Below are 17,468 nucleotides of genomic sequence, written 5' to 3' on the forward strand. Positions count from 1 at the left end.
ATCATGGACCAAGGTGGATGTCAAACACGAGGCCAATGTGAAGAATTCAGGCCTACAGAACAAAATGTGAGTTAAATTCTGCCCAAGCTCAGCAAACTATGCAAAATTAGGAATCCTTGTTTTGGCTTCCGTATTAGTTGTCTGGAAAATGTCCGTGGCAGGGAATTTGAACAAATCTGAGCAAAAATTCTTGGACTGCATTTGATTCAGATTACTTTATGGGTTATACATTCCTTCCCACCACTTCAGCTTTTCCTGTGGAAAGTCAGTAAGTGTTTATAAGCTCTGCTTCTCTCATGCTCATTTTTGGCTTATTTTATACCTTTGTTTCTCTTTTGATAGAAAGTTGGACCTATGCATTACAGGGGAAGGTCTGCTGGAGTTTTTTTTTTTAGCTTGCTTATTTATGGAAGCAGTAGTTACAGAATCATGCATTCCCTGGTAACGTCACCAGTCAGTCAACAGGAGATATGAAATACCACAGATCTATTTTCTCAACAATTGCAAGATTTCACTTCTAATATGAGCATATGAGCATTACACAGAAAGCTCTTTTTCTGGTGTGGGCTTTTTTTTGGTTTGTTTGTTTTAAATTTGTTAAATGAGCTTGTAAGTGACTTAGGGTACCTCAAAGTATGACCTATCTGAGGGATGAAATACCTTTCAGGGGGAGAAGCGTGAGAAATGGGCCCATGGGAACCTCATGAGGTTTAACAAGGCCAAGTGCAAGGTCCCGCACCTGGGCTGGGGCAACCCTGGCCATCAGTACAGGCTGGGGGATGAAGGGATTGAGAGCAGCCCTGTAGGGAAGGATTGGGGGTTACTAGTGGGTGAAAAGCTGGACGTGGCCCAGCAATGCCCACTCGCAGCCCAGAAAGCCGACTGTACCCTGGGCTGCACCAAAGGCAGCGTGGCCAGCAGGGCGAGGGAGGTGACTGTGCCCCTCTGCTCCGCTCTGGTGGGACCCCACAGGGGTACTGCATCCAGCTCTGCAGCCCTCAGCGCAGGGAAGACACGGACCTGTTGGAGTGGGTCCACAGGAGGGACACAAAGATGATCAGAGGGCTGGAGCACCTCTCCCGTGAGGACAGGCTGAGAGTTGGGGTCGTTCAGCCTGGAGAAAAGAAGGCTCTGGGGAGACCTTACTGCAGCCTTTCAGTTCATGTAGACACGCAAGCAGTTGTCTTACTGAAAATCATGTAGTAGATAGGCAGTCTGAAATCTGGAGTTCCTTCTATCTATGGACTATGTTTTTCTTTCTTGACTCCAAAAGTAAGTAATCACAGAACGTAATTTGAACATCCAAAATTGTCAAATTTGTACTATGTAAGTGTGTATTAAAAATACATTAACTGTCATGACCAAGTTGAACATGAATGTTGCTGTTAATCCATCTCAGCTAGATTAACAAGGTTACTATGTTCATGAGTAATAGTGCCTTAATTTGAATCATATAATCAGAACTGAAATTTTAGGTTGTAAAAGGAAGACTTTTTTGGTAGTTTAAGTAATCTTTGTATAGTATGGAGTAGATCCTTGTGGAGAAAGTCAGTAAGCCTATAGAATAATTAAGGAAAGATCCTCATAGAATGTATCTAATGTTCTGCATTTTCTAACAGTTACTGAATAACAGAAATATACAAGCTCTTAGCATAATATCAGTAAAAAATCTGTGAAATTAGGCATTTCAGTAAGTATGATGTTCTTCAGTTTTTGTCGTCTTTCTCCATGCACCCAGCTGAAATTTTGTGTATTGTCTAGACAATGGATCTTTATCTTAGCCTGAGTAAAAAAGTGAAAGCCTTGCTTCTGTATGCTTTTATACCTCAGACCCCTTGAGGAATGACTATAATAAGTGTTGGATTTGATGTGGGCATCATTCCACTGCAAAATGTGTTGAGGTCTTTCCTCTGTTCTTGTATAATCCACAGCTGAGCAGTACTGAATAGTAGTTGTTTAATTGCTGTGTAGAAATCAGCAGTACTCTGTTTAGTTGTAATAATTTGGAATTTTCAGACTACATCACAGTTGTAGATGTCAGGTTTTTGATATGGTTTGCTGAAGGGGTCTCAACATTTGTAGATACTATAGTAAGACATACATAATGCATATAAAATAAGCATGTTTTATAATGCTTGGGAACAATTTAAAAATTATGGGGTTTATGATTAAAAGTGAAACCAAGATGTTCATGCTGGCTGTAGTTTTTAACCTAGTGTTTGCTGTTTGCCCTGCACATTTTGAAAATTAATTTGTTGTGTCATTGGGTATTACAACAGTTTTAACAGTATGAGATACATCATCTAGCCATAACACACTACCTTCTTTTGGCGTAAGCTTTAGTTAAAGGAATATACCTGAGTGAAGAGTGGATAAAGGTGTGTTTTTTCCAAGCATGGACCTCATGTGTACAATATAAATGTATCTTTTCCTCTTTCCAGATGCATAGTTAAAGTCACGTTACATAAAATTGTGCTGCTATAAGACAGCTTAAATGTTAATGTTTTGAAGGTAATTTATGGGTGGCATGGGAGAATTAGTAATCGAAACAGTAATAGAATTGGAACCAGCTGTGGGAGCTAGATAGGAAATTGTCCTTCCTTCCTGCAGTAACTTAGACATGCTGTAATTTTTAACCCCCACCTGCCCTACCTTCACCCTGTGGTTGTAGATCATCTTTGCATGACTAGCTGATGAATTCCACCCCCTTCACAGTTTTAATTTCTTATCCTAATTAGACAACTAGAATATTTGTCACTAAGTGGGATGGTATGCGTAACTTTGTGTCTCTCAAGATCCTGGAGTAAACATTTGAGTGAACACCTTTTTACAATCACAGTTGGTGAACTGTTGAAAAGTGTAGTCTGTGGACAACTCTCTCTAGAGATGTGATTGTTTAGTTTTGCTGACTGTAGTGTGTTTGCTAAGAATAACAAGATCCCTTAGGAATTTGAGTAAAACCTTGTAGCAGATTCCTTACAATAAATATTATTTATTCAAATTTTTCAGATGAGGAAACTGGGATATGTGGGAATGAAATAAATTGCACAAAGTCAAAGGTTAAGGCTTGGTCTACACCAATGGTGTATTGCTTTAATTTTGGTCATTAGAACGTGTACAATTTAACAAAGATAGCTCACTAACAAGGTTTCATTCTTATACTGGTATAGAGGTTCTTGTATTGCCTTGATGTTTATCAAATTCTATGCTAACATGATCACTAGTCTTAAAGTGATCATCAGGCTCTTTTGACAAGAGGAAAAATGCATTTTATTTCAGTTGTAGTAATCTTCATGTCTGTTTTAGACAGCAATGCCAAATATTGAACCTCTGTTGGTTGCATTGGTTTTTCAAGTTTTGATGAGTCCAAAATTAAGAGTATAGCGTTGCTGATGGACTTAATTCCACTGCTTATGGAACTTGCAGACGAAACAGTAATACCTACTCTGCTGCATATATTGTTTTAATGTATGTCCATAGATGTGTGTGTAACTACAACTGCCTTTTGCCGTGTGCGTGACAAAGGCTAAATAGTATCACTGACCTTTAAACTATGTAAAGGGGAGGCATTTTTTTGCAAAAAATGTTAAACTTTGTACATGTATTGGTTTCTAAATTCTAAAATGCTTCATAAATAATTTTATTTAAGACAGAAGGTAAGTGTGGAGAAGAGTAAAGCTATTTTAATGACCGAAAACCAATGAGAGTGTTGTAATTATCAAAAGGTAGGATACTGCTTCTGGAATTCTTAGTGCAACCTTAGTTTTCATGATTTCTCTTGGAAGAGAGAGCATTCTTCCTGTGTCTCTTTCACACTTCTCTTTTTCCCCTGGAGTTTTGCAAAAGGTGATGATGATGAAGTATCTGTGTAGTTTAGATAAAGGATGTTTTACAGGGAATTTAATATAAATAATTAAGGGAACTGGATAGGAGCTGAAAGTGGTGCATTAATGAAAGTTAGGTTCAGTTTGGTCCTGCACCATGTGTTGTGTTCTTGGATTCATTCATTTGTGTCTTTTAGGCCGTATTCCCTCTGGTAGAAGTTCCACATGGAATCTGTGTGGTACAGAAATTCTTATCAAGCTGGATGTGAAATAGATGGATGCATAAGTGAGGCCTATTTGGGTCTGAACTAAGTATTTGGCACTTAAACTCCAAAGAGTTGAAAGTTCGCAATTATTTTTCCTTTCTGATTTCAGAATTAAGCTATTCTTTGGTTACCTGCCAGGCTGAGCAGAACTTTCAGAGCAAAGGTGTTGCATGTTTCTTTTGTTTTTTCTCATTGTCAGCTAATCTGTGGTTGTGTGTGTTATTTTACTGTTCCAGAGTAAATAGAAGTTTTCCTCTACGTTAAAATGAAATACTCTTATTCAGCTCTAAAGAATAACCTTAAAGGATAAGCCTGACTGAAAATGTTTGTGATTTTTTTCATTGTAGGTAGTAATTTTGTATATCCTGCTGCTCTAGTAAAACTGTGTCTTGATTGAGTGTGGGTGCTTTTTGGCGGTATGTGGCAGTTGTGCATACTGTTTTAGCACATATGAAGTATTAATATTTATACACATTTGAAACTGAGATGATAAAGATTAAATAGGTAGGTAGTTATGTGAGCAGAATGTAAGATACCTGAAATATCACCAAAACGGTCAGTTTAAGTAAATAGGTGTCTCGGAAACTGCGAAGGAAACATGAATGAGTGCAGGCAATTTTAGATTTAAATCAGTTTTATCAGTGATTACAACTTGCTTTAGAAAAGCCTCAAGAGAATTTCTGTGGTATAAATTGTGAGAACAATTCCCAGGTCATAAATATTAATATGAACTATGACTTCATAAATTAAGGGCTTGTTATAAATTCAGAAATTATCTGAATGAGATTTTAGAATTTAGGTGAAAAATAGTAACCTCCTGAAATCTGTCTAAAACTGTCTCCTGGGAGACAGATCAGATAGGCCTTTTGCTGTACTTTAGCAGTATGATGTTTATATCCAAAAAAGATATTGGGAAACCATGTTGAGACTTCTTATTGCAGTACCTTTTCTAGATTGTTAAGCTATTGGAGTCTTTTCAAAAGGGGGGCATGCTGGTTAAGTGGCTTGAAAGGGAAGAGGTGTAATTCATGTTACCTGTTGTGTCTGGGAACAGTCTCTGAATTACCATTTGACCCATCATCTAATAAAGTATGTTGTATTTGACCTGTAATAACATTACAAATTTATTATTTTTAGGCAGTCATGTGTTGGAATGAAGATTTAATCTAAGGTCTTTTCCCTTGCTGGTTAAACCTGACAAAACACTCTGGTTCAGATCATAAGAAAAAATTTCATGAGGCTGTGAATTAGATGATGTTGAGAGAAGCTAGACACAGTACCGTATCTGTATTGAATAAATAAATTTACTTCTTGTAGGCATTGGAAAGGAAGTTCATCTACTTAAGCACCTCCTTAATTCTTGAATGTACCCTGGAGTAATGTAATTTAGCTCAATAAAGGAAAGAGTAACATCTCCGTAGTCTTCCTGTACTTGAAATCAAGACAAAAGTTCTGTGCTGTTTTGAGTGTTAGCCAAAATAAAGGTAACACTTTTATTGGGATAGATTGTAGGGCCCTTGCAATATTTGTTAATTTTGTATGTTTTCTGCATTTGTCATATTATCAATGTTTTTCCATGAGTAACAGGTATTGTGAGTGTTCCAAAGGAATATCAGCCAAGGTGATTCATATCAGTGTTTGCATGTATCCTCCTGTTTTCCATAATACTTCCCTTTTTCTTTATCTTCTTTTGGCAAAAACTTTAGAACATGCACATGTAGGCCCTGATTCCTCCAACCTAGTGAAGGCATCTAGGTTAGGAGTTTAGTTGCCTAGCACTCCCTGAATAATTCATGAAGAGGAGAGGTCTCCATATGATTTAGTTTTTTCATACACTGATTCTTCTGGAGGTATTTGTCTCTTTTTAAAGGCTGTATAGGAAATCTGAAGTAAGTGTTTTCCATATTTAGATGCATCACATTGAGAAACTCAGATTATATGAATATGGGCCAAACTGAGTTTAATAACATGCAAGTTTGCTTCAGAATACATCTGTCAACTCTAACATCTAAAAGAGAGGAAATTAAAAGTTGTTGAAATGTCCTTTCAAAACTGGATGCTTCCTTCTGCCTGCAAGTTGGTGGATAATGCGCCCCTGTAAGTACAAAAACTTTTCTATTTTTTGTTGCTGTAAAACAGCATCTTACCCATCACCTACATTGTGGTTTTTCATACTCTATCTTTCTGTGCGTGTAGTGTTGTGTAACCTTAGTGTATATCTTAGATACTTATTTTTCAGTGTGAGTTATGGAGGAAAGTAACAAAAAATCATGACTTGGAAAACCTGCCCATTTTACAAGTAATACGGTTTTAATCAGTGCATGAGGAGTAACTTGTGGAACAAAACATGAACATCAGTGTGTGTTTACAAAACAAGTTTAAAAAGGAACAGAAAAAAATCAATTGAAACTCTTATTACTGTCTTGAGCTTTCAGTGCCGTCATGGAAAATTCAGCTGGGTGCCTAACAGCTTAAAACGTTTTTCAAGTTTGAACAGAGGAATGAGGCATGTTTTCTTCCAGATCTGTGAAATACTCCCCTCCCCACACCCTTTTATCTTTCTTCTAGTAGTGTTTTAAATTCAATATTGAAGAATGGAACAAGATTCAGTTATCTCTGTTCATCATCATAGAACAGTCGCTTGATTTCATTTACTTACATGGATGCAACAACTATCAAAACTGGTTGTGAGGTAGGAAGGAAAAATGCATTTTTGTGGCTCTGAACTTAACTGCAATAACATAGAGGTTGTGCCAAGTGTCACCCTATGAAGTCTGATGGACTTCTGCAGCTTCTTTCCCATTGGAAGAGAACCATTCTGGCGATAACTTGAGAGAGACTACTTGGACCTGTAAAACTGAACACATTAGATACAGAAATTGGCAAACAACAACAAGCATGACTTGCTTTTTTATTGTAACTTATAAAATAAAAATAGTTTATAGCCTTCTGCTATTGGTAGTAGCATACTTTTGTGCCTACATACTGCAGCAGCTGGACTGGGTTTCTGTGGTGCTGTTCTAGCTGCACAATTCAGTGCTTTTCTGGGGTATTTTATCTGTCTAAACTGAGGAGCTTGTAGTGGTGTAACTCTGCTTTGGGAATTATTATGTCAGAAATTGCATCTTTTCTGTTGTGATTGTTAATGGCTTGTCTGCTGATTTGTTTTATTCTTAAAATCTCCTACAAGCTTTTTCTTTCAATATGTTGCATAATTTACAGCATGGACATTTTTATTAGGATACACTACATTTCTCCTTTTAACTACTGTCACTCCCGAGTACTCTTTTTTTTTTTCTTTCTTTTTTTTTTTTTTTTTTTTTTTTTTAAACCACGCTTATTACTTTGAACTCTTTGTTGGAGAAGAATGATGCGGAAAATTGTTACTGTCTGGTCTCAAGGAAGATTTTAGCAGTATGTCAGTCTGTGTGCTAATGTCTAAAACAAAAGCCTTTCAAAGGCTCTCAGATTTTCCTGCTCCCCCCAACCTCACCCCCTAACAGTGTGGTGTTTGCTTTTCCATGCAATACAGTGATTTTGGTGGGGAAGAGAGGAGGCTTTAAAAAAATCATAAAAGTAAACATGAACGTGACATATTTAAACAAAATGCTTGAAAATAGAAATTTCTTTTTCCTTAATTTACAGAAGGCCTGGGATTTGAATGATTAAAACATGTTTTTCTGCAGGGAGTCCTTCATTTGAGTGTTTGAATTGCTGAAGTTTTAAGTAGGTGAAGGTAATTCTATCACCATTAGGTGCTAGGGTTTGTTGTCCCCCTCCCACCAGCTATTCCTGACATTCGTTAGGAACCCAGTCATTCCATCTGTCTTCTAGTAAGGCAGCAATAATATGTGTCAGACCACCTCTGTTAAATCTGTTCTGTGAAACCTGCAGTTTCACCAGAAACTGAGAAGTCTCTGTGAAGTGAAGTTCTTGCCACCTTCTCTTCCCTCCTGCCTGTGAACAGACAGAGTCTTCCACGTTGAGTGCATGAAACGAGACCCAAAAGATCAGTGTGTGAGTGTTCATGCTTGCAGCAGAAGACATTTTTTAGTCTTCTAGGACATAAGGTATTTAAAGTAAGAAGCAGCCAAGCCAACTTCAGCCTCTTCTGCTCAAGAGAGGGGAAGTGCTTACCTTTAGTTTAACCACTTGTACTTTTGCATAGTTTTTCTTTGTGCTGTACCATAGCTCTGCTCCCACAAGTGAGAAGTCTCTTCAAGTCTCCAGCAAGTCAGCATTCTGGGAAAGCTCTAAGAACACAGGAGCTATCCAGAAAAGGAAGGTAGCATTTTCTTCCAGGGCAATGAATGAAATCCTCAAGGAAGGCAAGAGCCTCTATACTGGAATCTAGGGACAATTGCAAGCACAGAGGGAAAAAATAGTATTGTTTCCTCTGTTAAATTGTAGTCTTGTGTGGGTGCCCAGGAAAGCTCCCATTTAAGGGCCTGGTGTGTAAAAATAAATGTGAGATCATCAGAATATGTCATTGTGGAACTTTTTCATAATCTTTGCTTTTCTACGTTTCAGTCTGTGAATGGATCTAATGGTCATTCTGAAATGACTTCTGGGTGGTCAGTCTGTTAGAAAGGCTAACAGATGGCAAAGACTGAAGTATTTTTTAGTTGTAAATGCCTCTCTCTGATACTGTTTTGGGGTTTTTTTATTACTTTTATAGGACCTAACATTCTCCCCAAGCCAAATCTTCGGTTTACCAGCCCTTTCTTTTCCCAGCTCTTGTATCTCTCTGTCTTCTGCCAAGTCCCAGTGATGATTATCGCCCATGTTCACAATCCCATGGATACTGAAGGATATTTTACAGAATGTAGAAATCCAGTTTTTTAACCATTTTTCCCTTCTTGGGTCTATTCTTTCACGTGTCTGGTTTGACCTGCATCATTGGTTTGTTTGATTTTATTTATTTATTTTATTTTATTTTTTTTTTTGGTTTTGTCTTTGGTTTTTCTCAAGAGGTCTTGGGAGACTCTGACCTAGCTTCAGCCTTTGGTTTCTAGTGGCATTATTTTCTGAGCATTACTTGAGGGTAAGGAAGCTCCCAAAAGGAACAAGAGAAAACCAAACCCACAGTATTTAGGGGCAGTGGCGCAGTGACTAGAAGAGTGTTGTCAGGCACAGGAACTTAACAGTCAGCTAGGGCTGGAATTCCATGAAAAAACATAACTGCAAACTGCAGATGTGATTTCTGACTTACAGTGTCCCTTTGCAGAAATTAAAAAAGGTAAGACTTTCCATTTTTGAGAAAAACTACAAACTCCTAGTATGCATTATTTCAGATTTAATATATATTAATCTTTGTAAGCCAGAGAATTGTGAATTTTTGTAAAAATCATAGAAGGTATGTCAACACCAAAACGGTTTTCCTTTGTTTTTGCTGAAAGAGTACTCTAACATACTGTCTTTTCCTCATACAGTTTAAGAAGAAGGGGGGTAGGGGAAAGAAAAAACAACAAAATCCTGTGAAGTTTTAATCTCACATAGTTACAATACAAATTTTCTAGACCAGCATTATTGAAATATTAAAATCAATTTGTGTAAACTTAACAGCTGAAATCCAAGCAACAACCGGGAAGACCTGGAAGTGCTGGTACACTTTGGGCAAACTACCTTTATGGTTTTTCAGACTTACGCTAATATTCCGGTATACATAGGATCCTGTTGTTTAAAGCTGACATAAAATGTATTAACTATATTTTCCTGTGAGAGCACGAAAAAGTATTTTATGGCATTCCTTATTCTTTGGAATGTAATAAAAGTGGTAGTTACATCTGATTTTTCTGTGAGCATATAGGCATCTGTTGTAGCAGGTTAGAGTATTTATAGCATATTCAGTCATTTAGGAAGTTCATGCTTATTCTATTTTAATAACTCACCTTGGGTTTTTTGTAAATGTTTTGCTGATTGGAATATGTTATGCCAAGATCTGTTCCTGGACGTTATCATCTTAATTTTTTGTTTTGAATAGTCTAAACAGTTACTTTAACTGTCAGGCATCCCCTGGACACTGCAGAGTGTAGCACTGCTAGCACTCACCAAATGTCCAGATTTTGGGCTCAGGCTGCTTGATTTATCAGGTGGCAGAATATATTCCTATCTGCTGTTCTCCATTAAAGATAAGTAGCCAAAGCAGTGTTCAACATGAGTGTGCTGTAAGCAAAAATGTTTTCTATGAGTGGTTCACTCTTTCATTGAAGAGGGATTTTAGTATTGTCACCTGGAGGAGCTAGCAATTAAACTCATGTAAGTTTGTTCTAGCACATTTTTTTAATTCTTTTTTTTTTTTTTGTTTAAATTATTGGAAGAACTCTTAAAGTAATTAAGATACTCTTTCAAAATTAAATCCACTGCTGATGCAGTACAGACACACAATACCTACCTTTGTGGTAAGGTACGTGAAATGAGCAACCGTGTAATGCTCCAGTAAGTGGACTGGAATATAAAATAAGCAGCCTTGCAGTGATTAAGGTAACAATGAGCAAAATGCTGTTTCTCCTTACAGCAACAAATTGTTTCTGTGAAAGCTTTTGAAGAAGTAGTATATCTTTTGTTATGGGTGGTGGCAGTATGAATCTTGGAAGATGTCTGTTTCTTTTCATGTCTCTGCTTCTATGGAATGTACTTTGATGGCAAGTACAGGTAGCGGCTGTTGAGTAGTTTTTTGCATCTGGAGAACAGCAAATACCAATTTATAGCACAGGGATTCATGAGACATGGGAAACTTAATTTGTATTAAAGTTATACCTTTGTCCAGATGCTTTATAGCGTCAATTGAACAATAAACTCATTTTCATAATCACAGCTTCAGTTGGCAATTTTGGGTTACACCTGCTTCTCAGCTTGTAAACTACTGAGTCTGTGGGAGTGTCTGTTAATACCATGTGGGCTATAGCTTTGACAATGTCATGTATAGATATTTGTAAACCTTTACTGTTACGGTATGGTGGTTTGACATTGGCTGGCTGCGAGGTGCCCAGCAAGCTGCTCTATCACTTCCTTCCTTGGTAACACAGTGGGAGAGAAAATAAGATGGAAAAACCCCCTCATGGGTCAAGATGAAGGCAGTTTAGTAAAGCAAAAGCAAAGGCTGCAGGAAAACAAAAGATTTATTCTCTACTTCCCATCAGCAGGCAATGTCCAGCCGCTTGCCAGGAAGCAGGGCTTCAGTACATGGTAGTGGTGGCTGCGGAAGACAAACATTATAATAACGAATGCCCCCCCCGCCCGCTTCTCCTCTTTTCTCTTAGCTTTTTATTGCTGAGCAGATGTCATATGGTAGGGAATATCCCTTCAGTCAGTTTGGGTCAGCTGTCCTGGCTGTGTCCTCTCCCAAGATTTTGCCCACCCCCAGCCTACTGGTGAGGGAGCAATGTTGGAAGAGACTTGGATATATGTATTGGATATGTATTAAATCTGAATGTTGGAAGGCCTTGCTGCTGGAGCACTGCTCAGCAGTAGCTGAAACACTGGTGTGTTATCAGCACCTTTCTAGCTGCCAATACAAAGCACAGCACTATGGGGGCTGCTGTGGGGAAAAGTAACTTCATGTCAGCCAGACCCAATACATATATTTTCAGACTTACCATGGACCATAGTCCTATAAATATTTTCTGGCTTAGGTGCATATATGATTTTCATGCTAATACTCAAGCTCCCCTTGAAACACCTGTGGCTATTGAGGGTGTGCATACTGTGTGAATGTGAAAGCACTGGTCATGAGTCTTCTGCTGGCTTATCTCTGTATATACATGTGTGAAAAGGGAAAGAAATGATACGTTTGTTTTGGGAGTTGTTGTTAGCTATTAGTAGAGCTGTTAGTGGCAAGAATTCATTTTAGAGGGGTTTGGTTTGGCTAAATCAAAGATAATGAAGTTTTTTGAGTTTTATCAGAGAAATAAAGCTGGTAAAACTGCATGATAAAATGAGTATGAAGGAAAATCAGCCTGATGTTATAGGGACTTTTTGTGGCAAGCATGGAAAAAAAGGGAAGGAAATGGCAGAGGTGGATAAGGAAAGAGGTATAACATAAAATATAAAGTGTGCCTAAAAATTATTTTTAAATCATACTTAAGCAACAGAAAATTATAACAAAGATATCAAGCATCAAAAATATAATTATGTCTGTGTTAGGAAACTTCAGGTAGTACTAGACAAATCAGCATTTTGAGGAGAACGATTCGTATGACCTTTGTAGAACCTTGCCGCTGCCTATATATGCTATCTAAGCACATTCCATAAAAAATGGAAGTGCGAAAAGGAAACAAACATCTTCCAAGATTTGTACTGCCATCACCCATAACAAAAGATAGGCTACTTCTGTGAATCAAAGTAAAACTTGAGTACTTCCAATACATTTCTTTCTATGTAAGTTAACTCTTTTCATATTTGTGTTACAAATGTTAGTGTGATGTGGTAGATTTTTTTGGTTTTTAGACCTTTGACCTGTATGTTGTTATCAAATGAAATTCCCTGAATTACATTAACTATGTTATGGCTGCCATTGATGTGGCAGCTGTGAAGACCCATGAAAGCTGGAGATAATGGCACAAGTGGAAGTCAGTCCACAGTCTTAATAAACTACATAGGTAACAGTTCCTGTAGTGAATTTCTGTATTTTTTCATTAATTTTGTTAACTTCATAGGGTCCTTTTATTTGAAAAGACATTGTATAATAACAATGGATTGACTAAATCAGAAATCTAGATTGTCAGATATTGGCGATTGAGAAGCAAAGAAAATGTTGATGTTTGCTAAAGAGGAAAACGAAGAAATCTTTCCCTGTTTGTGTTCTTTGTTAAGGTAGTCTCATAATTTTTTAACAATTATTCCTCATCTTTTTAGGGGTATATCCATGAAAATAAAAATCTGGAATCACTCTTTTTTGTGACTTCCCTGTGCTTTCTCCTTCTTAGGTTACGGCTGGTGTGAGGGAAACCTTTCTTTCTTTAATATATACTGTGGTATTGGGTGCGTGTTTGTTTTGTTTGTTTCTGTCATAGTACTATTTTCTTTCTTTTTTTTTTTTTTTCTAGAACCCTGTAAAGAAAATTCCAGATTCTCATGAAATTACACTCCAACATGGGACAAAAACAGTAAGTGATAATACATTTTCAACACTATTTGTTTTTCTAGAACTGAGCCAGTCTATGAAATAAGTTAACAAATACATACTGTCAACGAAAGTTCATGAAGCTAATTCTTTCTCTTAATGTATTATTTTAGTCTAGCTCTTTTCTTAATTACAATTGAGTGTGTTTTAGGACTGCCTCTTCACTTCCTTGTAATAACCAAAACATGGCTTGGCTCTATTTGACTCAATTGTGGTCTTGTTTTCTTCTTCCTTTTTGTTAAATATACTGTTTGCCATTGTTGGAGGAGATCTTCTAGGTTAGCCCTTTCTAGTCTAGACATAGGTCTAGTTGAGAACTTTATTTGGTCATGGATTTCAAAGAGAATGTTATTGCTGAAACTTCTAAGACTTCTTTGTAGCTGAATACAGGTCTCCTTCATTCTCCTTGAATCTCTAAGTGGCTTTTATATATCATTCTTAATTTCTTGAAACCTTGTTCTTCCTTGTCTTTGTATCTTTTCTAGGTTTCACCTCCCATATTGCTCCTTAACTTTCTTTTAAAGAACCACTGTCCAACTCTGAGCTATCATTTCTTTGTTCTAAATATTTTTATTTTTAAGTAACCTCAACTTCCAACACAAGTTCAACTGCTTCTATGTGCTGCTTGATTGAAGATCTTCTTTTATGGAATTTGTTTTCTGGCCATGAATAACCCTGACTCTCTCCCCAGATCCTTTCCCCCTATTCCTTGGCCATTAAAAAAAAATACTGCTGTTGTTTATCCTCTTCAGTTTGGGCCATGACTTAGGCTTCAATGAAAAAATAATAATAGAATGTCTTTTTTTTTAATTTATTTTTTTTATTAATATATCCCTGTCATCTAGTTAATAGAATTCTCACTCACAGCATTCCTCAGAATTTATTTTTTGGGGTGTGGGGGGGGGTGTGGAGTGGGTGGAAAGAAAGGGAAGAAAAATGAAACAAAAAATTATTTGAGAAAAATGCTTCTAATGAGGATTTAAGCAATCTAAGTAAATGTATAATTTTCATTTAGTGGGTTTCTAAGAAAACTCGTGGATTTGTTTTATGTTTATGTAATTAACATAACCATACACTTAATCTAATATTCAATAATATTAAGTAATTATTTTTATTTATAAACTTGTTAAATCACACACATATATAAAAATAAAACATTAAACCAATAATTTGAGTTTTAAAATTTGAATTTTTAATAACTAATTTCTTTATGAGACATTTTAAAGGAATTTTCTGGAGGTTTAGACTTAACAGTAAATATTGAAATTTTTTATAAGTTTTCAGAAATAATTATATTTTTGTGTTTATTCATTAATCTGACATTAAACTTTGTGGTTTGTCTTGAGGTATGAAGAGGTGATAAGGCTTACCCATTTGTTTTATCATAGTGCTAAACATACATAGAGGGAGGAGGAGGAAGAAGCAACAAGTGTGTTATGTGAATATATATATATATATATGAAAATATATAGACATGAAAAAGGAAAATATTCTCTTAAGACCTGTAAAAGATGCATTGTATTACACTAAATTAGAGTGGATTTTTTGCTCACAGTGCACATAACTTTGCATAGTAATTTGTATGCATACTAGGATTTGCATACTAGTGCACTAATGCAAACCAGTTTTCCATTTTACATGCGACAGTAATTGCTTCTGCAGTATGTTTCTTGAATACATTTCCTAACAAACTTTATGTAAATGTTTTGAGTTATTTTTCTCTGTTAAAGCAGTAAGTCTTTTGATGGCTTCTTAAAGCATAAGCTCGTGTTCTTTCCAGCTAAAAGGGTTTGTAAAGTGGAAGTTGCAGTTTTGGAAGACTTCTGGGGTATTTTGAATGCATGAGAATGCAGCTGTCGTCACCTAGAGAAGAGGTGAATTATTATGTGGGTATATATAGCACAGTTGGATTAGACTGGATGCAGTGAAAGAAATATATAATTGGAAAATACCCAACTATTCTGTAGAAGGACAATCTTTTTGTTTTGTGTTGGAATAATGAACCTACTTAACATGTCATTACACACATAGAAGGATGGGAGCAACTTCATATCTTGATATCAGAGTTTCACCCTGGTGTTTTAAAATAGTCTTCTCATTATGTTCATACAATGTACTGTAGCAGCTAAACTTATGTATCCCATCTGTACCTCTTCAATCTAATGAATGTTGGTTTGATGATGACTGTATTCCTGTGCAGCTGAAAAATCCCAAAAAAGATTTCCCAAACTGGAGACTCTTTCCAGAAACCTGATTAATTTCCTGGTTGCCTTGCTTATACATTGTAATAGGAATTGCTGTTCCCAATGAAACTTCAGGGTTATGTTTCGTTTTTTAATCCTGGCTCTTTAGAAGCATAGGTGGGTATGAGAAACAGTACATAGTCAGGGGTATTCTGAACAGTGTGCTCTCGAATGTCTCATCACAGCTGCTCCTTCCTGTAGTAGTTACTGTAGAACACTTGAGTCTATAAATGAATGGATGATTAATCTGGAGATGCCCATTTTTTCTGCATGTTAGAAATCATGAATTAAATGAATGGCTTTCAGAATTTGCGTTTAAATGGTAAAAGGGGCATTTTTTTGGAAACACATAAGAGGTTGCACTGGTTTCATTTGAAAATCAAGTATGTCACAGTGGCATAATCACTGCGCCAAGTTCCATTCATTCCTAGTAACAGCACAAAGCAGCACATTTAAAATTTGATTCAGGGAAATGAAAAGAAAAATGTTGATTCTTATGAGTAACACTGTAAATTAGATTTTTTTTTGAGGGGTACTGGATTAGGACATCTGATGATCCTTTGCATTCTTTAGAAGAATGACATTTTAGACCTTGTCTAAATGATAGGAATTCTGCAAGTGAAAGCTCTAAATTAGAGCAAAACAATTAGATTAAGGAGGAGTCAGTTGCCTGGTGAACACCACATCATTTCGACAGCATCTTGCTTTTCTTAAAAGTATCCTTTTCAGCCTGTTGGCTGTAGGATGACACTGTATGTTTGAAATACCCGTATGTTGAGTTATCAACATGCGGAGCAGCGTAAGCCTTAAGGAGAGGACAACTGGTAAATCAGAATTTGATTAGATAAGGAATACCTAAATGAACCTTCTCTACATGAAACTAGAAAAAGAAAACTCAAAAGAAGACCATGTTCTTTCATATAAGAAAACCTCATTTTTGGCAAAACGAATTGTTCATCTTAAAGTTTAAGAATAAATTCCATTAATGACTGGTGTTTTTATTGAGAAAAAGGTAGATTATGCTTTCAGCTGGGCATGGGAAAGGGAGTATCTCATGCTAAATTCCATTTTTTAAACTGTTTTGTTTGGGAACTGTTCAACAGTTTACATAAGTTTTAAAAGTCTCCATAACAGTGTATATGCTAAAGCTTTAAAAAAAGTACAGCAGTAGACTGATACATCTTTGAGACAAGTGTTTTTTGGTGGTACTTCTGTGTGTCTACATTAAATCATAGTGAGTGTCGGTACTTTTCGTGTACACAGGTAAAGAAGATACATACAGGTGAGCATAATTATGTGCAAGTTATTGTAATTTTTGTGCATTAAAATCTGGAATTTTTAGTATAGGTTTAGGCATCTGAAAGTAATTGGCTTGTTCCCTCTCCTTCTTTCCCCTGTCCCCCAAGAAATTCAATGTTGATACCCTTTGGCCATGACATTATTCTCAGGTGTTACCTTTCAGTCAGAGATGAAAGCTTTTCTTTTTTATTCTGTGTACAGGTTTTTCATTTGGTTGTTTTTCTCCCCATGATTTTCTGTAAGTTTGAATGTTCTTGGTGGTGGAGTATAAGATTATTTTTTTTTCCTTCAGAATCTTCTGGCTCATCTCTTCAAATCCCTTTCCAGGCACTTTCTAGAACTTTTAAGAAAATTACTATTATTATTATCATCATCACTTTATTTTCATGTGTTGAAGACTGTCTTCCTTGTTGTGAAAGGGTTTCTGAATCTGGTTATCCCGTATATGGGAATGACCTTGTTTTTTGTCTAGTGGTTAAAAGTCATCCTCTCATGAAGCATGAATTTCATATGAGTTTTATCTTCTCGTGAAAACTTGTTCAGTCATTTTTATGTTTCCGGTTGGGTGTATTTTTGAGTAATTCTAAAAACACTCTTGTTTTACTGTTTTTGACATCACTTTTCAACATTATCTCATGTTGATGACTTAATTTTTGAGAGTTAATCCCTTTACTTGATTTACAAATTAATTTAGTACATTGTTTAGCTAACT

General features: G+C 36.4%; 1 protein-coding gene across 1 annotated transcript in view; it reads left to right on the forward strand.

Moving 5' to 3' along the window:
- WDR70 (WD repeat domain 70) overlaps positions 1–17,468 on the forward strand; it is a 136,295-nt gene that overhangs the window by 24,033 nt on the left and 94,794 nt on the right. The window contains exon 6 of the mRNA XM_055698637.1: positions 13,138–13,197. Coding sequence (XP_055554612.1) covers positions 13,138–13,197 — 60 coding nt within the window. The remainder of the gene's footprint in view (positions 1–13,137; positions 13,198–17,468) is intronic.

Source organism: Falco cherrug, chromosome Z, assembly GCF_023634085.1.
Source record: "Falco cherrug isolate bFalChe1 chromosome Z, bFalChe1.pri, whole genome shotgun sequence".
In the NCBI taxonomy this organism is placed as follows: Eukaryota; Metazoa; Chordata; class Aves; order Falconiformes; family Falconidae; genus Falco; species Falco cherrug.